This window comes from Gallus gallus, chromosome 3 (genome assembly GCF_016699485.2).
Source record: "Gallus gallus isolate bGalGal1 chromosome 3, bGalGal1.mat.broiler.GRCg7b, whole genome shotgun sequence".
Lineage (NCBI taxonomy): Eukaryota > Metazoa > Chordata > Aves > Galliformes > Phasianidae > Gallus > Gallus gallus.
In genome coordinates this window covers 105,638,580-105,664,010 of record NC_052534.1, presented here as the reverse complement: position 1 = coordinate 105,664,010, position 25,431 = coordinate 105,638,580, and the positions used below count along the sequence as shown (strand labels likewise).

At 43.4% G+C, this 25,431-nt stretch overlaps 1 protein-coding gene across 4 annotated transcripts in view; it reads right to left on the bottom strand.

Annotated features, from left to right (window-relative positions):
• Positions 1–25,431, bottom strand: part of FZD3 (frizzled class receptor 3) — a 51,988-nt gene that overhangs the window by 22,145 nt on the left and 4,412 nt on the right. For 2 of the 4 annotated variants that reach the window (XM_046938426.1, NM_001271940.4), the window contains exons 2-3: positions 24,681–25,182; positions 1,465–1,661 (exon numbers count right to left, since the gene is read on the bottom strand). In XM_046938426.1, coding sequence (XP_046794382.1) covers positions 1,465–1,661; positions 24,681–24,869 — 386 coding nt within the window. In that variant the 5' untranslated portion in view covers positions 24,870–25,182. Of the gene's footprint in view, positions 1–1,464; positions 1,662–13,197; positions 13,298–24,680; positions 25,183–25,431 lie in introns of those variants that run through there. The other 2 variants (XM_040696765.2, NM_001271941.4) reach the window with 2 other exon arrangements.

Below are 25,431 nucleotides of genomic sequence, written 5' to 3'. Positions count from 1 at the left end.
ATAAATGGATAAGAGGAATATTGAGGCCTTAAGTATAAAAGTGAAGATCCATAATCCATCTCAGGAGGTCAATACATTTAGCTTTACTGTAAACTGAGCCTATGTGCCCAAGGAAGAATGATTTTATAGAACATTCAAAAGCCTTTCCCTAAACAACTGTACAAGCTGCTATCAGACAGGATACCACACTAGTTAGACCAAACATCCAACTAGCATTAATACTAGCATTAATGCATTGAAATTATAATGAAGATACTTCTACAATTAGAGCAAGGTGTGCTGAGATGCAACCTTGCATTATTGGTAAGTTTGGCTGTTTGGTTCCCCCCTCTGTTAGACATTACTGCCTCAGCAAGCGCAGTGTCACCTAAACACACCTGCTTCTCTGCCACAGCACACGTTTTGGTGTACTGACACTAACAGAGCAGGAGTAAAGCTTCCAGAGTTTTATCTCCAGTTTTGAAATTTCACTACTGACGTTGGGCTTAGGAGGACCTATAGGGCCCAGGCATCTGTTTGGGGCACAGAGAAAGCAATCTTTGATGCTGACCATCAGGACCTAGAAACATCCTCTGACTCTTTGCTAGAATAAAAGCTTTTCATTGTTATCTATTCTCACCTATTCAACTATAAGGTAGACTATTTCTCCTGATTGCACTCCTGCAGCTGTTAGCTGTTAAGTCACGTATTCAAAAAAAAACAAAAACAAAAACAAAAACAAAACAAAAAAAAAACCAACCAAAAAGCCCAGAGATTGTTTTCCGCTTCAGATATATCATTTCATAGAAACTGGAACATCATGGAATACTTTGATATAACATTATTTCTGTAATGTAAAGCTGAAAACATATTTCCATACAACATGATGCAGACTCTCTGAAAACAGAGCTCTGAGATTTGAGATGCTTGTTGAAATCAGCCAGCTCCCCTCAGAAAAGCTGACCCTTCATCTCCAGGCATATATAACTTTGCATACCTCTCAGAAGAACTTAGCACTATGTATTCTGCTTAGGTATTGCAGACAAAGCCAGGTCCGCATACACAACGAGGAAAATAGGTATATTCATTCATTAGAATGAGAATATGTATGCACTGCTTACAATAACTGGCTATGTAAATTTTCAATTAATTTCTTGGGTAGATAACAGAAATATGAATCCAGTTTCCTCACAGAATCACAGAACAGCCTAGGTTGGAAGGGATCTCAAGAATCAGGAATCTCCAACCCCCCCGCCACAGGCAGGGCCACCAACCTCCACATCTAATAGCAGACCAGGCTGCCCAGGGCCCCATCCAACCTGGCTTTGAACACCTCCAGGGACGGGGCATCCACAGCCTCTCTGGGAAGCTGTTCCAGCACCTCACTGGTCTCATAGTAAAGAACAGTATCTGTTTCAAACCATAAAATATCCCAGAAGGTACTAAAATTTTAGTCCAAGATTGTGAAAGAACAGGTTTGCTCACCTGGTACACTCCATATCCTCAGGCCAAGAAACTCCAAACATCTCCATGAGTTTGGAGCATTCACTGTATGCTCTTTGACAGAGTCTGCGGCATGGGAGAGTGACACGGCCATACTCCATGCACACGGGAGCGTAGAGGGCACATAGAAATGGTCGAAAATCTCTGGAACATTCCAAATTCACCATCGGATGAAATGGCTACAAAAGAAAAGGGAGAATTCAAGAGCTTCAGATAGCAGTTTTGTAGAACACGTCAGCAGGAAGCTGTAATTTGATTCATGAGGTATCAGGGCTTTCACAACCATAACCATAACCTTCTTTTCCTGAACAATGCCTCTCGGAAGATGTGATCATCATAATACAGCACTTAGGTTTTTAGGAAGACAGGCAATCAAGAAGCCTGGGGACAACAACAAAGACTCACAAGGGACATTTACGTATGCAATCTGCATCAAAATCAATGGGAATTAGATAGCTAAACACCTTTGAGGATTCGAGCTTAGACTAATATTCTCCAATAAACATCATACGAACTTCTTTACATTGCTTGTTTAAATGACAGACATATTGTGAATTGCTAGCTGCTTATTTAGTAGGATAATATGAAGAACTCACATTCAACTGATGAGATCCCAATCTGATAAACATTGGATAATGCAAGACTCCTTCACTGTACAGAAATAAGAGAGTGTGATTTTTTAAAATAGGATTTACTGATTAGATGAACTGAAAATCATCTATTTCTTGAATTGGAGGGCTAGGTTCTTCATTTTGATTGCTTCTACAAAATGCAAGCACAGGACATTTTCCATTACATTCTTTTCTCATCATCTTGTCTTCTGTTAGACTCTCGGTTCTATCAGCAGAGTGTACCTGCAGGCAGAAAACAATCCCAACATGCGTGCTACCTCAGTCACATACACTCACAGGCTTGAAGAATACAGCTGTAAGCACAGTGAAGCTCCAGCAAGTATGCCTGTCTTTACCTAACCAGAAAACAATGGGAAACGAAAGCTTGAACAAAACTGATCAGAAAAATAAGTGGTATCTTGTGCTACTTGTTGTCTGATAAGAGGTTCAAGTAACAGTGATAACGGTGATAGCTCTTTGGAAGCACTGAGGGAAAATCTATCACAATTAGCCAACATGCAGCTGTAATTAAGCATTTCGAAAGCTGAAATATAAGGAAAGAAATAGAGCAGGGATTTATAGAATCATGAAAATTGGTGCATGTTGATAAACCGTGCTACCTTCTTACTATCACGTGGCCCTTCTTACTGTTATGTGGCCCTATTTTAGGGCAACCAAAATGATCCCAGGGATGGAACACCTCTCCTATGAGGACAGGCTGAGAGCTGGGGCTGTGCAGCCCGGAGGAGAAGGAGGCAGTGAGAAAGGGCACAGACTCTTTAGCAGGATCTGTTGTGACAGGACAAGGGAAATGGTTTCTCACTAAAAGAGGGAAGATTTAGATTGGATTTAAGGAAGAAGTTTTTTACAATAAGGGCAGTGAGGCACTGGCATAGGCTGCCCAGAGAGGCAGTGATGCCCCGTCCCTGCGGACAGCCAAGGTCAGGCTGGATGGGGCTGTGAGCACTGATGGAGCTGTGGGTGTCCCTGCTCACTGCAGGGCATTGGGCTAGATGACCTTTAAGGGTCCCCTCCAACTACAAAATATCAAAACACATTAGAACTTACACAAATAAAACAAAAACTAGAATACAACAAAACAGTGTAAGAACATTGAAGTTCTCTAATTCTCCAAACTGGAGAAGTAGCAGAGACATTTTAGTAAGCCACTCCTTTTCCTTAACTTCTACTTCAGACAATAACTTGAAGGGGAAGGGTGACAGTTCTTGGCCAAAGGCAATACTAACGGGTACACTAACATGAACTCGGGACAGACTTTTCTAAGAAGTCCATTACATTCATCCCAGCCTCCTCTGCACAGCCTTGCAGGATTAGCAACACATCTCATCTTCGCTCTGTGCTGCACTGGCAGGACACAAATGAAATGGCTACATATAGAAAAACCTAAATCTTACTATAACCAAAACTGAAGGGTAAGCTGCTTCAAGAGCTAGAAACATAACATTTTTAACAGCACTTTCCTGGAAGCATTCTAAACTAATGCAACATTTCATCTTTGACAATACAAATGAAAATAACTATAAATAATAAGGAAAACTTTAATTTCGGTTCTTTCCTATCCCCTCTTAAGAAGAAATGTTTCCTAATATCCAGCCTGAACCTCCTCTGGCACAACACGAGGCCATCATCTCTCATCCTATCACTGTTACCTGGGAGCAGAGGCCGATCCCCACCTCACCACAACCTCCTTTCAGGGCATTGTAGAGAGCAGTGAGGTTTACCCTGAGCCTCCTCTGCTCCAGACTGAAGAACTGCTGCTCCCTCAGCCACCTCTCATAAGAAAAGTTACACCTTTACAGAAAGAAGCTGGGAGCAATGCCTGTTTCCCCAAAGCCTTGCCCCTTGCCTTGCATGTACCCACCCTCATATTTCAAGTTCTGATAAATGCTCTAATACTCTCCTCTGACACAACTTCCACTAAAATAAGATATTTCAGAACTTTCTCATTTCCTATTACCCCACCTTCATTAAAAGACCTGTTTGGTTTTGGTTGATTTGCATGAAGTTCCACCATTTAGAAAGATCACAGAACCATAGAATCATAGAATGGCCTGGGTTGAAAAGGACCACAATAACCATTTAGTTTCACCCCCCTGCTATGTGCAGGGTCGCCAACCAGCAGACCAGGCTGCCCAGAACCACATCCAGCCTGGCCTTGAATGCCTCCAGGGATGGGGCATCCACAACTTCCTTGGGCAACCTGTTCCAGTGCGTCACCACCCTCTGGGTGAAAAACTTCCTCCTAATATCCATCCTAAACCTCCCCTGTTTCAGTTTCAAACCATTCCCCCTTGTCCTATCACTATCCACCCTTGTAAACAGCCGTTCCCCCTGCTGTTTATATGCTCTGATGGGCACAGCAGACAGCATTCAGGCTCTGTGCAGAAACTTGCTCCCATCAGGCATGGCAGCTGGAAGTTGGATAGAAGACACTAGAACATCTGAAATAACACTGATATAATTGAATCTCCACTGGCAAAGTTCCTTGTGCCCTAGAGGGTATGTTAGCTGTGCTTAAGGTTCTTTATCGCTGCAAAGAACAAGTCTGGTTTTGAGTATGGTCTTGGCAAGCTCCTCAAAAGACAATACAGACAAACTAAGGCCAAACAACATGAATGAAATCTACTTAAATAGGTATAATATAATAGGACTGCACCACTACTGCTGACTGTTTCTCAGCAGTTCCAGGCCTCTCTCATACCGTCCTGCCTTTTGTGCAAATGGTGATAGAACAAGGGAAAATAGTTTTAAACTAAAAGAGGGGAGATTTAGGTTAGATGTGGGGAAAAAAATCTTCAGGATGAGGGCACTGAGGCCCTGGCAGTGCTGCCCAGAGAAACTGTGAGTGCCCCATCCATGGCGTCATCCAAGAGCAGGCTGGGTCAGGCCCTGAGCTGCCCGGAGGTGTCCCTGCCCACGGCAGGGGATGGCACTGGGCAGGCTTTGAGGTCTCTTCCAACACAAATCATTCTGGGATTCTATGAAAATAGCACCTGCAGATAAACAAAAACCCTTCTGAAGTACATCGAGTGAATTTATTTAACAATCATAAAAAGACTAGACAACAGAAAACTTGAAAACCATTTAAGGGTGGATAGTGATAGAACAACGGGGAATGGTTTTAAACTGCTACAGAGGAGATTTAGGTTGGATATGAGGAGGAAGTTTTTCACCCAGAGGGTGGTGACGCACTGAACAGGTTGCCCAAGGAGGCTGTGGATGCCCCATCCCTGGAGGCATTCAAGGCCAGGCTGGATGTGGCTCTGGGCAGCCTGGTCTGCTGGTTGGCGACCCTGCACATAGCAGGGGGTTGGAACCAGATGAGCATTGTGGTCCTTTTCAACCCAGGCCATTCTACGATTCTACGATTCCCTGAAAGACAGGGCAAGAGAAACTTTCTTGCTTTTGATCAGCAACAGCAGCATTTGTGTCTGTAGGCTGCTCAGTCTGTAAGCAGCCTAACTCAAAAATTATCTTACTCCGTCTTTGCAGCTCCTAGGATGAAAAGTCAATTCCAGACTGCAGATTATGCTTTTCACTGTTAAAAATAAAGCCAAGAAGATTAAGAGACTTTTTTATGATCTTGCCCAGGGAAGCAGTGCAAGTTGTAACATTCAGCCCTACCCCACTCTGGTGCCTGACAAAAGGCTCTCTGTTCAAAGGCATTGAGCTTTTGAAGAATGCATGTGGAACAGCTCAACACACAGAGGCAAAAAGAAAAGGACAAGAGGAGACGCAACAGTTGAACAAATTTCAGCCAAGCCTGAAATCCAAGAAAGTGAAGAAAGTAATGTTTAAGATGATATGAACACTTGTGCTGCTCCTGAAGGCACTTAAGCATTTAAAATATACCAGATCCCATAACTGAGCAGTACAGTTGAAGTTGCACACTCAGTGGTCCTTCTAACTCTGAGAAAAATCTTTATGACCAGGCAAATTCCCTCTATCCCCACGATGACAACAGCATTCCCAGCTTGGCTTCTTTCAAGTTGAGTCAGTACTTGCATCCCTTCTGTGCAATGCCATGCAGGTGTTGTGTGTAGAATAACATGCCACATTCACATATCACTGCTTTCCTCAGAGCAGTCCAACTTGCACTACAACCTTATCTATCTCTTCTTTCCCTCCTTCCCAGAATTCTCTTTGCAAAGTTCCTTTAAGAAATATCCCAACTCCACTGCAGTGGCCCCAGCTCCTTCCTTCCCTACAGCTCCCACCTGTTGAAAGGACAAAGCCTGCCAATGCTTTAATGGCCATCTCCCACCTTTGTTCTTTTGTTTGACAGGAGGAGATGAAGGACAAAGGAGAGCCACAAAGATGGGTGTCAGTTTTTCCCCCAAAATATGTATATTTAGCAAATTCTCACTTGTGCTTACGGAGCAAGAGCAACAATGGCAGCTATAACTACATCATAGAGCTGTGGTACAGTCTCAGCCTTCTCATAGTACTGAGAGATAATAACCCATTCTACCTTTCATTTCACACAGCAGCAGCCATTGAGCTGCCTTGCTGGGAAGTGGCAATTGTAAAATGGAAACAAAATTATGTCGGTGACCTCTCACCATTCTTTTTGGCTGGCTGCTCCTTTCTCTCAGTATGAAAACCAAACAGGAAGCATTCTCATAAACTCACAGAAGGAAGAAGGGAAGTTTTCTCCCCCCAGGCTTGTGGGAAAGGAGCGATGCTCTGACTATCAATTACTGCTGCAATCCTCTGGTGGAAGCAAGTGCCTCAGGGCGCATCCTGTCTCAGGCCAGCCCCACATCTGCTCCTTCTGGCCCACGTTGCCAGTTGTTTGAATTCAGCTTGCTATTTACTGGAAAAAAAAAAATCTTACACTGCATCTCAAAGCACCCAGGCAGCATCGCTTTCCAGGCCACGTCCCCCGGAGAATCACAGATGCTGCAGTTAGATTTCTGTCTTCAGATAACTGCTAGTTAGAGAGCAAACACGTTATTGCCTCCTGCTTTCGGTAACTACACTTCTCATCCTGAGCGGCTGGCACGGCTCTGACAGCACAGCAGTTCCTGTGAATGCTCTCCTGAGACTGTTTCAGGCAGAATTGGTTTTCTTGAGACAGTGGCAATTTGTTCTCTGATGGTTCTGACCCGCACGCTCCTCTGAATCTCCCTGGGTTTCCTGGAGCATATACCCTGCAGTCATGCTGGTACACAAATGTAACCTGACATCAGCAGTGAGCTGCTCTAAGTTGATGCTCCGAGCTGAACAACGGCTGCAGTGCTTAAACTGCTGATGCCAGCTTCAAATGAAGCGTGGCTTCAGACCAAACCTAATGGGTGTTTCCTAAAAATGAGAGGTGCGCACAGACAGCACAGAGCAGTGGCAAACAAAGAGCAGTGAGTGAGGGCATCTGCCTCTCCAGAAAGCACAGGGGATGTGACAAAAGCTCCTTCTTGTTCTTCAGTTGTGCCCTGCGTTGGATAGCACCCCGCTGCCATGCAAGTGATGGGTGCAGGAAAGGCCAGGAAGGCACACTGGGTACAGGAGAGTAAATTCATTTCTTCTGGAAACAACTTGCATTTGCTCACCTTAAAGGGATTATGAAGTGCAGTTTCACTGCACAGATACTTCAGGTTGCTTTCAGAGGGCAGTAGACTCATTTATTTGTCAAAGCCTCCTTTTAACACACAGTGCCAAGATAAATTTTGGACAGAACCCTTAGCATAATCTACGTTAAAAGCTTACCTCACTGTTAACTTCCCTGTCTGGAGAAACTTAGGTATTTTATTTTTAGCTTTGCAACAAGATGCAGACATGAACAAGCAAAACAGGGTCACATTTCTGGCCATTTCTGGTTAGTTTTCCTCCTGAGCAGGGAGAAAGAATGTTCCCACATTTTCCGTGTGAGCCCTTACAAAGCACACAATCCAATATCCCACATGACAGGGCAGCAATCATGGAACCCACCCTAAACCTTCTGGTCTGCACACAGACTGCTGGGGATAGTTTCTCAACTACAGGAGAAACGAAGTAGGATCAAAGATAAAAGTAGTTAAAAGACAGACAATGACATCTATCTCTGTCTGTATGACTAAAAGGCAAAGCCATCTGTTCTTGTTCTTTAAAGAGGTCTCTGCTTCATTTTAAATTCCAAAGTTCCTTTGGAAGACACTGAAAAGATGGCATCCATCTGTCAAACTACACTTTTCCTCAATGTGATCTTTACATTTTAAGAACTGACGGATGCAGATGGGTGGCCCTGGTAACAAATTCCATTCGCAAGAAGTGTTAGTTTTTATAAGACAGCTGAGACTGCTTGGACTTCCTCCTTCCTCTCCATATGCCTGCTGTGATGGGCTTGGGAGAATTCCAAGGTATTACAGAGAAATAAACATACAGCCCTTTGGCCAGTGTTTTAGACACCATTAAGTTAAGACACCATAAAGCACACTTGCCCAGACAAGCAAGAGACTATACAGCAGGAGCCATAAGTCTTGACAGAACCATAATTTCAATTTAAATAACACATTTCTATATCCTGTGGTCAAAAAGACTGCCTTTCAAGCATGAACTGAGCACGATCGATGCTTTGATGACTGCCGAAACATGCTCCAAGTGCTGCTGTCACCGTGGGAAGGAGAGAGAGACCCATTATGAGAAGTGGAACGGTAGTGATAACAGCTTTTCCTCTCCCTCAGCTCTGCCACTGCAGCCTGATCTGCATGTCAGGGACTGGAGGACTATTCCTGCCAACTCGAGGGAGGTCTGTGTTCCTTGAGGAGAACAGGAGCGAAGAGTATAAAAATCCACTCTCGGTGCAGTGCTCAAAAATTTATCTTGCTGAGTGAAGGAGGAAAAACATTTGGTATGAAGATTTGTTAGAAGACTTGACGCTATCTTGAGAGCACATAATGGAGTCAGCAGCCAGATCAAGAGCTTAAAAAAAAGGGAATTTCTAAAAATAAGAAACATGAGAAAAGATGCGGTTAAGACACAGCCAAGCTTCAAAATCCCCAGCAGTGCAGCTTTGCCTTTTCGATTTTCCTTCCGTCAGACAGAATGACAGTGTCTGCCACATAATAAACAACATAATGCCACCCTGCAGAATAACAGCAGACAAGTTGGATTTCTCAAATATTACATAAGGAGTATTTGAATACTTCTACTTTAGCTCCACAAAGGCTTGATGGCTACTCCTTGTCCAACAGCAACAGCTTCTTACACACCTTACAGAGCAGAATATCTAAGAGCTCAATATTACAAGGCAGCACAAACCACTGGGATGAGAAAGGAGGAAAACTTATGTTTTCTTCATTCTGACACTCAAGCCAAAGTGCATCCTGACAGATTAACAAGCTTGTCACCTCCCTTAAAATGCGCGCTGTGGAGCTGTCACTGTCAGTCTCCTATAGACTGTGAACTAAGGACAAATTAAAGTTGTCACCTCAGGCACTTCAGGCTGCAGGTTCACAGTAAGCCTACGTTAATGGGCCCCTGCCCTTTCCCCTGCCACTAGCCTGCTTCACATTGGACTGGGTTTAAGTCTGACTTAAACCATCCACAAAACTCACCTCAAAGCTATATGTGCTGGCTTTGGACCAGCAGCAGCATAAAGAGCCAGGATGAGATCCTGAATGATGTGACCTTTAAGTGTCAGAATCTAAATATTCTTCCTGTAGGCTCAGCACACAATTTTATAAGGTCAGTCAATTCATTTTGTCTTAGGTTCTTTTTGCAGGCATAACATCTCAGTAAGCTTACAGTGAGTTTCAGCAAACACCCCTGCCAGAGTTCAATTGCCCTGGAGCCAGCCACATGCAGAATATATTACAAGGACATGTTTAAGTCAAACTCTTGAGTTTTAGAGCATTAGCTCCATGAGACAGAACACAGAGACCTCTTGCTATGGCAGAGAATGCAAAATGGCACTGTTAAAGGCCAGGAGCACAACCTTCTGCAGATAGAAGACCACAGGGAAAGCAGGCAAATGAACTCAGGAAGCCATTTGCTGCTGCCCTGGTAGCCAGGATGCTTTGAAAATTCTCTCACAAGCCAAACACCTGGTTTCATATGTAAGAATTTAATAGCAGATTCATCATGAATAATTGTAAGGTTTGAGCTGTGAACTCAGACAGTGTTCTGGGAAAGCAAGAACTGCCATTCAAAATCCCTCATGCCTCACTTAGTGATGTTACCATCAGCATCTCCTTGGGGATAGGTTACATGACCACATTTTGCTCCCATGAAGGTCCACAACAAAGAAGAGACTCTGTTGGGCACCTCTCCTATGAGGAAAGGTTGAGGGAACTGGGGTGATTTAGCTTGGAGAAGAGAAGGCTCCGGGGAGACCTCATCATGGCCTTCCAATACTTGAAGGGAGAGTATAAACAGAATGGGGAATGGTGATTTATGAGGGTGCACAGTGATAGGACAAGGGGGAATGGTTTTAAACTGAGACAGGAGAGGTTTAGGTTCGATATTAGGAGGAAGTTTTTCACTCAGAGGGTGGTGACGCACTGAACAGGTTGCCCAAGGAGGCTGTGGATGCCCCATCCCTGGAGGCATTCAAGGCCAGGCTGGATGTGGCTCTGGGCAGCCTGGTCTGCTGGTTGGCGACCCTGCACATAGCAGGGGGTTGGAACCAGATGGTCATTGTGGTCCTTTTCAACCCAGGCCATTCTATGTTTAATACTATGAGAACTACTCTGATTGGCAAACAAAATCTATCTACAAAATGCACACTCTTATCAGTTGTCTCAGTAAGATAGAAGTTCTCTGTAGTTTCTATGCACCAACAAAAATACACAGACACACGCACAGTTCAGTAGGAGGGGAGGTTTGCATCTTCAGGCCTCAAAATCAGGGTATTCACAGAGCATTATTTAAAACCCATTGTCTACTACTTGTCAACTATTTCTTTCCTTCACGATTAATCTCCAGAAAGGTTATGCTATTAATCTAGTACACTAAGCTTGGTTTTGGTGCAGATAATTGTAAAACTCAGCAGGTTGTTTCACATGCATGAATAATGCAGGATGGATTTTACGGACAAACTCCACAGTCCTGCTGTCCCCTGCATGCATTTATTAGCATAGGATCCAACTCAGATGAGGCTGCAGCATCCCAGCGCCAGCTGAGCAGCAGCTTCTGCTCCATCTCACCAAGTTCCTCCAGCAGAGCTGTTGGGTTACCCTCTCCCTCCTACACCAGCTACGCTTCCTGAGTATTTTGACTGAAAGGATTCACAGGGGATTCTATCTGGTTCTGTGATTATCTTAGCCATTTTTTAAACAAAAGAAACACAAAGCTGTAGTACTTAGTAGTGATGACATGCATTCACTGGGGAGACATTGGCAGATGATATCATCTAGGCTTTATTGAGGAAACCTGATACATTTACCTGGATACGTGCTTAAAAATACACTACCAACAGAAAGCAAAACCAAGGCAGCAATGCACCTCACCAAGGCTCAGTGTAGAATTATCCTGTACTGTTGGCTGTGCTGTCAGCAACTACAAAGGTATTACCAAAATCAGAGGTGACCACACCAGCTGAATTGCTGGGTCAACTTTGTACACCTTGGCACTGTGCAGGAAATCCTTCCTGTGTGCTATCTCTACAGCTGGACACAAATACTGGGAACGAAGAGGCATTTTTGGAAGCTATTGGTCTCTGAAAAAAGAGATTTGTCATTATTATAATTCCCCCAGTGAGTTCTGATCAAACAGTGGACCCATTTATTGGGATTATTTTTTAAAAAGCTTTTCAAAGAGGTTGTGCAGCCCAATATATACCTTTTACATAACTACAGAACAGCAAGAGGGCTGCTAAATGGGCCTTCTGCTTCAGCATGCTGTGAGATAGAAGAGAAAGACCGAGGAACTCACAGTTTACTCCAAGATAGTAAATTAAAACCGATTTCTGATCAAAATAGAAGCTTTAAGATAATTAGTTGCTGAATTTAATTTTAATAATTAACTACTTTTTAAAAAACATGGCAGAGCACAGCAGCTGCAAATTAAAATTTAAGATTCTGTGGGGGATACAGTCCCTCCTATTCAGTGCTGTGTTAATGAGGTCACAAATGAACTCTACAGGGGAGGACAGGGAAGGAGAATTAAAAACACTAATTGCACTCACACAAGCTTCCACTGGACAAAAAGCTGTTACAAAAAGCAACCGAACGACCAACTCCGAAAGACTCAACAGAACTCTCAAATTAAGAATCAAACCAAGCTTCTGAAGTTGATTTTTCTTCCCTGCAGTTAATAATTCACAAGATAAATATTTGACAGGAATTCCCACAGTGCCTCCGCTTATTTGTTTCGGCGGCATCCTAAAAGCATGTTTGCTTCTTTTCAAACAGATTAAACAATATTTTGCCCTCAAAGGCTCAGATGTTTCTTCATACCAAGGACAGAAGTTTGTGCCCGGTTCTCTGTACCACTGACGTACTTTTGGGATACATTGCTCCCATAGTGCATGTCTTTGAAATACTACAGACAAGTAGGGCAAGTCACAGCACAATAACGGGATTAACAAGAGACAGTGGGAGGAGAGAGGGGACACAACTGGAAGGAAACAAGGGAAGAGAAAAAGATTCAGTGGCTCCACATGAGCCCCTGACACAGGGGGTTAGACCCAAACTCTTTGTCAGCTAAAGAAATAGAATGAAGAAAGGCAAATATCAGCAAGTGTCTGTCAGTGCTGCTAGAGAAGTGCATCTTCAAAAGGCGTCTCTCCAACAGTAGATTACACACACATACGCTGGAAATGTATTCCATGTGTCAGGTTCTGCACGGAACACACTGCAGGGATGTTTGCAACTAAGGAATGTGCAGAATGGAGTAAGTGGGATCAAACCATAAGAGAGAAGGTCAGATGAATAGGAAAGACTGCATTAAATTGCTTAGAGATGTGAGCAATTGAGGCTGATGCATGAGACAAGAGGGGGTAAGTGTTTTCCCACTGTTTGCCTGCTTGAATCATTGCCTAACACTACAAAAATCCCTTTTATAAATAAATGTATGTAAAAGGATGAAAAAAAATCACTTGAGTGAAGGCCAGGTGTGGGGTTATGAGGCAGGGAAGCCCCATTCAGTTAGCCACAGCAGGGCTCACCTGGCAGGACTCGGAGCTGTCAGAAGGCATTTCTGCTCCGCAGAGCCACGGGGAGTTCATAGGGCAGAGCAGGCTTCACAGATCCTCTTGTCTCTTCAACCTCAAAAGAAGCAGGATAGGGATGGGAGAGTGGAGAGCAGCATATGTACATGCATTTGTTAGTGCTCTATGATGAGTTCTGCCCAGTAGCTCTATGCTGGTTTCACTCATACTCGGCCCCTGCTGCCTCCCACTTCAGGACAAGGCCTGGCATCATGCAGTTCAAAACTGACTCTTCTTTGATGGGCACAACAGGTTACAGCAGAGCAATCAGCCGTCCCTGCAGGAGAACAGCCAGCTGTGGATCTCTTCTAGCCCTGCCTTCCATTCAGTTCCCCTTTCCCAAGTCCCCTCCGTGACCCTGGCTACTAACAACAACCAGTCCCAAGTGGGAGGGGAACCAAAGCCCAAATTTTGAAAGCCTGGAAGCTTCCTCTCTCTAGACAAAAGCAACAGCCTTCCATTGTGTCAGAGAAAGTAACGGATGGATCTAAAGAATTGAGTTGCCTTTCCGCGATGCCACTTAATTAAGGTAAATCAAAGCAACAAGAATAATTTGCCTGTGATTTCAAAAGGAAGGATAAGGAAAATAGCTGTGCATTCTTCAGAGTCTGAAGGCATTTCAGCATTTTAGCTGCTAGATTCTGTAGAAGAAGAAAAACTTCAACTCAGACCACTTAAGTGATGCATCCCCTACAAGAGGTTAAAAGCTATTTTTCTGTAAGAAGCAGGCAGACTTTGTCATGTGAAAAGCAAGAGTGAAGGTCTGAAGACAAAGGAATGTCACTGTTCTTGAACAAATTTAAATATGTAATACATTTGTTAAGTATGCAGATAAAGTGTCATAAAGGCACTTAACTATCACGGGATACATGCTTGTTTCTTTTCGAATATCTTCATCCTTAATTGGCAGCAAGCACTAAAACTCAAATCAAAGATCCAAGTCTGTTAACATATTGTTCTCTGCACTCTCATCTCCACGATGCACCTGCACAGATCCAGAGGACAGGGTTAAAACAGCACAGGAAGAAGGCACAAGGAATGTTCATCAGCACGGAAATGATGAGTGGGTCTACTGATTCTGAGCCATATGTATTCTGTCACTCCTTCACCAAAAGCAGCAGCTACTGCTAGACACCAGATCATGGAATCATAGAACGGCCTGGGTTGAAAAGGACCACAATGACCATCTGGTTCCAACCCCTTGCTATGTGCAGGGTCGCCAACCAGCAGACCAGGCTGCCCAGAGCCACATCCAGCCTGGCCTTGAATGCCTCCAGGGATGGGGCATCCACAGCCTCCTTGGGCAACCTGTTCAGTGCGTCACCACCCTCTGGGTGAAAAACTTCCTCCTAATATCCAACCTAACCCTCCCCTGTCTCAGTTTCAAACCATTCCCCCTTGTTCTATCACTATCCAGCCTTGTAAACAGTCGTTCCCCCTCCTGTTTATATGCTCCCTTCAAGTACTGGAAGGCCACTAAGGTCAGATAATTGACAATACCGTCAATTCTTTAGGTGTTAAGAAAATTTAATACGCTTAAGCCTTCAGGAAAAAACACATTACAACATGAACGATGGTTCACGCAGGGGGGAAATGAAGCAAAATGAAGCTAAATGAATGGTTGATCCACATTCTCTCACCAACTATAAAAAAGATGCTTCTCGTTGCTCAGTACTACAAACAGGACAACTTTTGTTCTATCAAATCAAGAAACAGGGAATGTAAACAAGTTTACAAATTGAAAGCAACTTCTAAAAGCTAAATTTCAGGCTTCTCCAGCGCACAAAGATGGACTGGAAGGAGCCTTCCTCCCTCGTTCAGATTCAAATGAGCCAAGCCTTTGTGCTTCCATTCTCCCCACTCCTCTTTTCAAATTTCCTTTCCCGTTGCCATGGGAACCCGGCCGCCGACAGGCGAGAGCAGGAGAGCGGAGGGGGAGGCGGAGGGCGGCAGATGCCAGCCTTTGTCACCGCGGGGCCGGGGGCACGGCGTGGGGAGCGGGCTGGGACGGCACACGCAGCGGTACCAAGGCAGCCATGGCACACAGAGCGATGCCAAAGGCAGCCACGGCATCCCTGTGTCCTACCTGATGGAAGAGACAACGGGAGGATGCGGATGGAGCGGGTCTCTAAAGGTCGCAAGTGATGCAGAAAGGACAAATGCGGTCTAATTGTTCCTAGCACCTTCAGTACAAGAAGCCGGGACGCTGCAGCAGCAGGTGGTTTGCTTGAAAGGAAATAGCCAACGAAGGCGAGTGCTGCACAAAAACCCCTGAGCTGATGGTGCTGGAACTGCGCTCTGACCCATGGCCACGACCGCATGGTTCTCACATGTATCCACCTCCTCAAACTTCATTTTTCCTAGACTGTTTCCTTCAACAAATACATTCTTTCCAAGCAAATTGTACTAAGCCGTTACTGTGTTGCAGGTCTACAATGTTGGTAGATTGAAGAATCCTCAATTCAGGAGCACTGCTTTCCTCTATCACTGAAGACGGTTTGTAGCCCAGGAACACTCATCTCCTCCAGTTTGTGCCACATCACAGCAGTTTCTTTCCAAAAGTCACAGACCCTTCATAGAATCACAGAATGGTCTGGGTTGAAAAGGACCAGAAGGATCATCTGCTTTCAACCCCCTGCTGTGTGCAGTGTCGCCAACCACCAGACCAGGCTGCCCAGAGCCAAACATTCACACAAACATGATACAAATCCAGGAAAGCCACCCGAAAATTCTCTAAAATTACCACACATTTCTCCCAACACAAAGCAGGAAAGTGCAGCCATACCAGCAAGACAATATTGTACAGTTTATGACAACTCCTCTTTGGCATTTAAGTTATTTTACACTTATTCCCTTATTGGTCTGCTGGGGCTTTCCTCTTGAATCCAGATATCCTATAGTTGGAATAATCACCATAAGATAAAGAAAAAAAAAGCACGACTTCCAAGTGACCAGCAAAATGAGAAGTACACCATCACCAAACCACAAACCTTTTCAGAAGTCCACAATTACTTTTATCACTATCTTGCAGGAAAAACACATTACACAGAATCACAGAATGGCCTGGGTTGGAAGGGACCTCAAGGATCATGAATCTCCAACCCCCCCTGCCAGGCAGAGCCACCAGCCTCCCCATTTACTAGACCAGGTTGCCCAGGGCCCCATCCAACCTGGCCTTGAACACCTCCAGGGACGGGGCATCTACAATCTCTCTGGGCAGCCCATTCTGGAAGAATGGTAAGTCAAAAGGACAGAAAACTTAAGAGCTTTCAACACAGTATGTCTGCTAAGGTAGACTTGAGACAGCTGAAGAATCTCAGTGTCAAGCGGACTGTAAAAGGGGAACAGAAAGAGCTCCCGTGAACTCAGGCAGAAGCGATGGTTCAGTTCTAGAGGGGGTACTCTTAGATCTCTGCCCCATGAGGGATGGAGTCCAACGCATGCAGAACGTGAGGCAGCTAAAGCAGGGCTAATGCAGTGCTAATACAGCACACCTACCTCCTTGTCAGAGTTGCACGTACTACTAGACATAAGGCTAAGTCTTGTGACTAACAAATACTAACCTGTACCATTACAGCCTACAATATAAACATGGGTTTTGTTCCATTAAAGGCAAGTGCCATGGGATCAGCTGGTAGATTATGATTGAGGTAGAGAAAAATGAACAACTACACTTGTGGTAGGGAGGCAACGAATGAAAAGACCAATATTCCCTTTATGTTCTGGCACAGCACTCTTTTGTTTGAGTTTGTACTTGTAGATATAAAGCTACAACTAATGACAAAATACACTGTTATTTAACTATTCAAAAAAAAAAAAACATGTGTTCTGCCCTTCCTGATAATTCCTCTTTAAGCCTCCACCAGATGCTACAGAATTATTAGCCACGACGTAGAGCCATCTGCCTTCACGACCCTGAAAACAAGCCCACTGTGAATAGATGTTGATTAAGATGTAGATCATTCAATTTAAACTGGATCATTACATAAAACTAATGCTTTTTTACAATACGCTTGTACTAAACTATTAAGGCTAAACTTTGTTTCCATATTTCTGCTTGGATCGTTGTTCAAAGTTCATCTTTCCTTTAAGAAAATAATACAGTGAGAGCTCATCTTCCACACACAAGCAGTACTTGATCAATGGAACAAAATAACAAAAACTCTGCTCTTATTTTTCTCACTATTAGTCCACATTTTGAAAATAATAATGCAGCATTTTGTTCTCATTAACAAACATGAAAGAGTAGAAAACTTCATTTCTGAAATTATTCTCTGGAGAAAGCCTGTTAGCCAGGCAAAGGAAAGTAAGGGTTGCTAACACCTGCTGCCTAGCTCTGCTGTGCGAGCACCAGTGATCTACACTGCAGAAGCTTTAACCCTTGTACTAAAGGAAGTACTCTTTGGTACTCTGTTCTTTCGTGCTGCTCTGTAAAACACAGCACTGCAATACCTCCATCAGGTTTCTTCAAGCGCAGTGAGGCCCCTGGAGGAAAAAATCAGAGACTTACCATTGGGATTGCTCACGCTGAACAAGCATCATTTTGTTATCCTAGGATGGACCACATGCTCAAGTGTGACCCAGGTCTACCAGGAGACCCAAAAGGCTCCTGATCCATTCACTTTGCCAACGTAGATCCAGACCCCTCTGAACTGACTGTCCTCTTTAAGGCTGTACTTAATAGCTGTCAGAACTGCAGCATGGTCCCAAACATGTAACACTGCATGCAGCAACACCCTGAAAGTCATCTCTTGTCTCAATAATGAAATCTACTTTACTCAGCTGGTGTTTATCTCCCATACAGCTTTTCTTCCTGTCTGGAAATTTTGAAGACTTCTATCTTCACTGAATACTCAACATCCATCTTGATGTTCACTGGATCTGAGTGTGAAAATGATAGGATCCACAGTCCTAATATGAGACCTGCAAGAAACGCCATCCTCAGAAGCCTCCTATTGTGAACAAAAGGTCAGAGCAGACTAATGTTTGTACAGACCCCCTTGGCAGTGCTCAACTCTACTTTCTTGAACTGGTTTTGCCTACTCGGGATTTCTTCCACCCCTGCACAACAGTCACACCCTTTCCAGGCAGAGCAAAACCATAAACAGGTGGGTTTCAAACAGATAAGCTTCAGATTTCCCCAAAGCAACAATCTCTAAGCAGTGCACTGTTACAGACACTATAGCTCTGCTCGCACTCTGCAAGGTCAACTTTGAGATTCAAGCTTTCAGATCAACATTCTTGTTTAACAATAAAGTAATCTAAAATTACATGGCTATTTCTAAGGTAAAAATCTGGAATAGGAAAATCTACAGTTAATGAAAGAGTCGGGTTTAATGAGCTGCTGCACAGCTTGCTTTCTTACGATCATGCACAACTCCATTGTTCTGTAGGCATCATAATCTTATACGCTAAAGAGAAGATTAATCCTTACTGCAAATTAAAGTCTAAGATTAGGATGCTTACACAACAGTAGCTAATTAAAATCTACTTTTCCATTAGCTTTGCATTCTTACACATCTGCATGTTTAGACTGCAGAACCGAAGACTACAGAAAGCCAAGGAAAACCGCTGAGATTTAGGAGGGGATAGTGTATTGGCAAGGTAAAAGAATATAAGGGATAAAGATGGAGTTCAGGGGCGAAGAAGTAAAGGATCTTCCATCCTATATTCATAGAATGACCTGGGTTGAAAAGGACCACAATGACCATCCAGTTTCAACCCCCTGCTATGTGCAGGGTCGCCAACCAGCAGACCAGGCTGCCCAGAGCCACATCCAGCCTGGCCTTGAATGCCTCCAGGGATGGGGCATCCACAGCTCCTTGGGCAACCTGTTCAGTGCGTCACCACCCTCTGGGGGAAAAACTTCCTCCTCATATCCAACCTAAATCTCCCCTGTCTCAGTTTAAAACCATTCCCCCTTGTCCTATCACTATCCACCCACGTAAACAGCCATTCCCCTCCTGTTTATATGCTCCCTTCAAGTACTGCAAGGCCACAGTGAGGTCTCCCTGGAGCCTTCTCTTCTTCAAGCTAAACAAGCCCAGTTCTCTCAACCTTTCCTCATAGGAGAGGTGCTCCAGCCCTCTGATCATCTGAGTCACCCTCCTCTGGACCCGCTCCAAGAGCTCCATGTCCTGCTTGTACTGGGGGGCCCCAGTATTCTGCCCATTCTCGCTGCTTAGTGGGAAATAAAATTCTGGTGCTTCGGAGTGAAACAGGGCAGCACTAACTCCCAGCTTCAGAGCAGGCAGCCATCAAGCACATACATAAAGGTCCGTGAATTCTGCATGCTTCTCCACGGCTCTTATGAAAATCAAACACAGAGACAACAGTCCTTGTTGAGACCAAATTCCAACTGCCTAAATTAGTAATGTATGCCTGATAGAAATACAACTATAATGAATCAGTGAGAATTTGACATACTGGAAAAATGCTCCCTCCTATCCCAGGTGCTGAACGGGACAAGAACAAAAAGATAGCCACTTCTGCTCCTGCCATTTTAGGTATTCTCAGGATCTATTTTTTTTTTTTTTTTTGGTCATTTTTAAGTGAAAAAAAAAAACACAACATGATTTCTAGGACTCCAAAGGTCATCATGGTGAAAAGACACAAAGAAAAAACCTAAACAGAAAACAATACTGTCTCAAAAACCCCTTTGTTATACAAACAGAAATGCAGCCAGCAAGGGCATGCAAATCTTGTGGCAGCCTCTCTGTTCAGAGTTACTGTTTTGCCTTCTGACTACCTCTCTCGCATTGCATGAAAGTGAATCAGCAGCGGAGTACTACTATTTCTCCATTTCCCCCTTGCATCTCTCACCCACATGCCAGTAAGCCTGGCCATAGTGCATCCCTAAGCTATCCTACTGCTGTTTTTTTTTTGATATGCAAAATGGGAATGGAAGTTGTGAGACAACACAAAGTAACAGCATGTTATCTCCTCTGCCCAGATGGTGACTGCATTATTGCACTTCTGGAGCATTCCACCTCCAGTATAATCCCAGAAGACAAAGCTTCTGCACGCACCCACAGGGGCCCATTTAGGCCTCATCTCTATCTGCTTCCTGTCCTTTAAAGCCTCTTAGATCCCCAGGAGTATCTGTGAGGTCCCAGTGAAATCAGACTAAGGAGAAGGAAGCACTAGTGGTGAATTTAACTGCAAAGTGGCTGGCAATCATCACATTAAATTGCTTCTTTTCACTGCTAACAAATACTCCCAGCTTCCAAATTACCAACAGTTACATGCTCCCCATTAAAGAAATGCCTTCCAAAAAATTGTGTTAAGGCAGCTAAAAAAAATACAGCTTACTATTCTTACACATAAGCAAATTCTTCAAGACCAAAAGAATATTAAGTGAAAAAGGGATGGAAGATAATCCTTCACATTGTAGCAATAATAATCCAAAGGATGGGTAAGCGAGGTCATACTCCTCAGAGGAATATTTAACTTCTCCACTGCCTCACTTAGCACACGATCTGTGTAACGCAACAGAAAAGTGGCAGCAGGGCAGTGCAACACCATTGCTATGCTGTGCTGTCATCATGACCCTATAGAGAAGCGAGATTCAGCAGCACAGCAGAGTCAGACTGTGCTGGATAGCTACTGTAAGAAATCCACCTGCTTACAGATTACACAACACTGTCAGAATACTTTCCTATACACGTTACATGGCAGCACAGAGCAGACAGAGGAAGGCCTGCATGGAGCTCTGCCGTGCAGTACTGTTGGGCAGGACAGCTCCCGGCACCACACAGCCCTCATCTCCTCTCCACCCCCTGTAACATTGCTGCAATATAACAAGACAGCACCAGTGGAGTGACTTACTAATCTTTATTATAATTAAGGAATCACATTAGCATCAAGACAAAAGGAAACTTACTGATTTTTGTGTTTTTAAAGAAGTATCAGTGAGGTTTGAACAGATCCTCCAGTTTATCCTCTAATTCATCTGCTGGTCTAGCCAGTATGGCATCCCAGCACACACCACCTCATTTTCATGAACCACTCAGAGGTAGCCCACAGCCCATCCCCAGGCAGAAGCCACTGGCCTACACTCTAATTGCACTGGCAAAATGGAGTGCTATACATACAGCCACAATACCAAACGCTCCCATGCTAAGTTTAAGAATGGCTGTGGCATTGAGCTAGTATCTGAATTGCTGCAACACAGTGTTTCACACCAGCTAATTTATGCTATTAAGTTGAGCTTTGTGTCACAGATTGCAGAGAAGTAACGTTCACTTCTCAACTGTTTCTTTCTCCTCAGCAGAAAGCTATTTTATGAAGATAAGAGCAATTACAACAGCAATTCTGGCTCAGCCTGCGGGCCCCTATAATCTACCGTTCTGCTTTCAGCACTGGCTATAAAGAGACTATTAGGGAAAGCAAAAGTGATATTTTGACAGTTCTCTGAGATCACTGGTTTAACGTGAAGCAAAAGCCAGAAGAGCCACCGCAACGTTGGCCATTTTTTGCAGCAAAAGGCATTTCATTATTTCTACAAGAATGCTCAGCATGCTCACGACTGGAGTGGTGTGCCATTCTCATCTCTGCACCTCAGCTAGGACCAAAGCAGAGAAAGGACCAGAGAATGGTAACTAATGTGATTACAGGGCTGAAGCAGTGGAATTGCAAGAAGCCAGCCCACACAGCTGGAAGACTCCAAATTGGAGAAGAAAAGCCTGAGTGTCTCCAGAAATCACAAGTGCAGCAGAGGGTTTAACTGCAGAACAACATTGCTCAGTACTCCAACAAAATGATGTTCAATGAAACTAAAAGGAAAATCATTTAGAACTGTTCAGAGAAAAAGTGCTTCCCTAAATTGTGGCTAGGGAACTTCTGGAGCTTGTTTTCATTAAAGGGAAGGTCATCAGTACTGTATTCATACAGCAGTGTAGAGAAATGTGTTGTCAGCAGCTCCATAAAACTATTCTAGAAGGGACCAGGCAGAGAGGTACCCTCTACTGTCTGTAATTCAGGAACTGCATGCTGGGGAAGCACCAGGGACACACCACAGGCAATACGTCAGCCTTCCATCCTTTAGGGACTTGCCCTAAGCACTAGGTCACCAGGATACAAAGCACTCAGCAAAATGGACACTCCTCACGTTCCCTAAATGCCCTGTGCTCTCAGTCTCCATCAATTTTCTTGGCTTTTTATTTCCCCTTTTTTCTTTCTATCTACTCACCATCCTTGGTGTTCTCTTCCAAGTTCCAGTCAAGTCTCCTCCAATTGTTCACATCCAAAGTATTCTCTAAGAATTTCACAGCTCTTCTGCAACTATTTGAAGAATGTGCTTTGGCTTAGCTTCTACCAACTTCATTTGCTAGGGCCTATTTCCTGTGCTAGATGAGACAGTGTACACTCCATCCATATAAACCTCTGCGTGCCACAGATGATGGTAGCTGTTAAAAATTAGGCTAACGCACCCCCCATAATCCAACCATAGTTCTTCATAGGGGAAAACTTCCATGAACCTGGGATCATTATTCCTGTTCTTCTGTGACCTTACTCAGCTCCAATACGTTCTTTGGGACAGCCCAGAACTTCACACCACACTCCAGCTATCAGCGAATGACAATATTACAGACCACCACCATAATGGCTAGTCTTATTTTCTTAATTATTCTAGGTGTCTGATTTTCCTTTTTGCTATCTTACTGTTTTGTCAGGCTTTCAGCTCATATTTTAATACACAAATCATTGTAAGTCAAGAAAACAAGCTGATCACCACCACTAATGCGATGAGTACTATTCTACCCAATACATACTTACCACTTTCAATTTCCTCCACCATTTTACATCTCAGTGCAGCTCAAATGTAATCAAGTTCTTCACAATTCTTCATTCTAGTTTGGCTTTAGCTTTTAGTTGGCATGTTGACACTGTTGTGTATTTCTCATCTTACTGGTGGCCATCTAACTCTACCACCACTCAGCAACAATGCAAACCCACTATCAGCACATCTCTATAAGTCTCAGAAGCCCTCAATCCTCTTGGTTTCACCAGCTCCTTTAATGTCCTAACTTCCGATTTTCAGTAAGGAAATAAACTCTACTGAAGTGCCAACACTTATTTACCACATTAAACTTCCTTACTTGCTCCATTTTTTCCTCCTTACAGGAAGATTTTCAAAGGCCTTCAGAGCTTACCAGAATCATCTCTAAAATAAACTTTGCTCTTGCTGCCATGCGTTTAGCATAATTGGAAGCCCTAGCCACATCCAAATCAGCAGCTGAAATGCAAGTCCATAGTTCTTTCAACCACAGCAAATTTAAGGGTAACAATCTCTGTTTTCTCCTTACAGTAAAAAGCTTGTCAAGTCTGGTTCATAACCCTTCCATGGAGGCATTATATAAAGCCTTGGCTTTACACTAATTTAATTGCTGTTGTTAAATAATCTTATACTGTTGGGAAGAGCATTCAAAGATGAAAACATACGATTAGTCCACCTGGTCTACACAGCTTATCTACCAGCAAGGATTCCTGAGCACATCAAAAATACAGAAATTCTATTAGCAGAAATCACATAGGGAAATATTTGGATAGGCTATTTGAAAGCAAGACATGCCTAATGTTCTGTAAGCCCATCAGTTTTATCTTCCATTACACAGAATAGCAAACAAGGAAACTCTTTTAAAGTACAGGCAACAGCAGGATAGGGAACAGACTGAAGTGAACTTGTAAGGCTTGTATAAACCACATCATAGAGAAAAAGAGAGAAAACACGCGGCTGAAGCCTCATCGGCAAACTTCTCCAAAGAAAGATTAGACAATATCAAGAGAATTTTATGTTTTTATTTTTTTCAGGGAAGGTGACTATGAATAAATCCAAGTCAGATTTTGGGGGGATAATGGTAGCAGTAGTAAGGTACCATTGTAACACACAGAGTGCAAGTATAAAAGCTTCTCTGCCTGGATATAGAACAGAAACAGCTTAATTAAACTGTCTAGAAGACAATAGATTTCCTTGTAGCTGAAGAAAGCGGTGCTAATAAATTAGCAATTTCCATTATTTCCATGGTCTCCCTGTTTCACATCTTCTCCACTCCAAATTTCAAGTAAGAAAAGGCCAAGTTATACAAAATCACCAAAGACTTCAGAACTCCAGCCTTTGCTCAGCACACCATTTTCCTGGCATTCAGTTAGCTGACAGAGCATTCAAAATATACATTCTTGGACTCAATATTTAACATAACATACTAACACACCCAGTATATTTCACTCAGTTTATACTAAAAAAGCAGATTTTGTAGTCATAGAATATTTTAGTACATATTACATGTTTGGCAAGTAGTGTTTGTTTCTGTATTTAACGATACAAATGTTTTTCATTTTTTATTTCTAATGTAAGTATCTTCTTAACTCATGTTTTAAACCATCTGTCAATTAAAGGCCAAAATCATACATGCTGTAAAAAAAAAAATATATAGCCTTACCTCCATTGCTAATGCTGCTGTCTGCTGGTCATAGTGATTCAGAAGGTTAGGCATGAAGGTGGTGTTGTAAGGCAGATCCTGGCACATCCGCAGGATGATGGGCTCACAAGAAAATAAACTGTGCCCTCTTGTGCAGCCTACCAAAACATCCAAAAGCCAAAAGCAGCAGAACATCCAGCTAACAGCCATCCTTCCACGCTGTGAATGGGGCCAGTTCCTGAGCCCAGCCAGAAAGCTCTTTCAACTCTTCTCCCACCTCCTGAGTTTGCTTCAATAGCAGTATTTGCAGTCCTGGTTTATGTTCTTCAAAACTGGGTAATTCTCAGTGTACAGCATTGTTAGCTCAGCCCTGAAGACGATGCATTTGAGACAGACCTATGAGGCATCTTGCTTTACCACCATGCATTAGGTTACAGTACTAAGATGTTTAACCACATTCCCACACAATTGACTCCATCCTGATAGAACAGCAGCCAGGTTACATTCTTCCTCTGTCAGGTAGCTTAAGACAAAAAGAAAACACAAACAGAATATATAAAAAAAAGCTCTCTCATTGATTACAGTTTTAGTTTCAAAAATGCCATCAGACAAATTGCTTAAAAATTCTTGTATGCAAGACAAAAAATGGTTGGGGGACCCTTTAACCATGTTTTCAGACCTCCTGGTGGGGAAAAAAAAGGAGGTATTCTGTAAAACTCCACTTGAAAATGATGGTGGAAAGGCAGAAATCTATTTACCAGAAATAAAATAC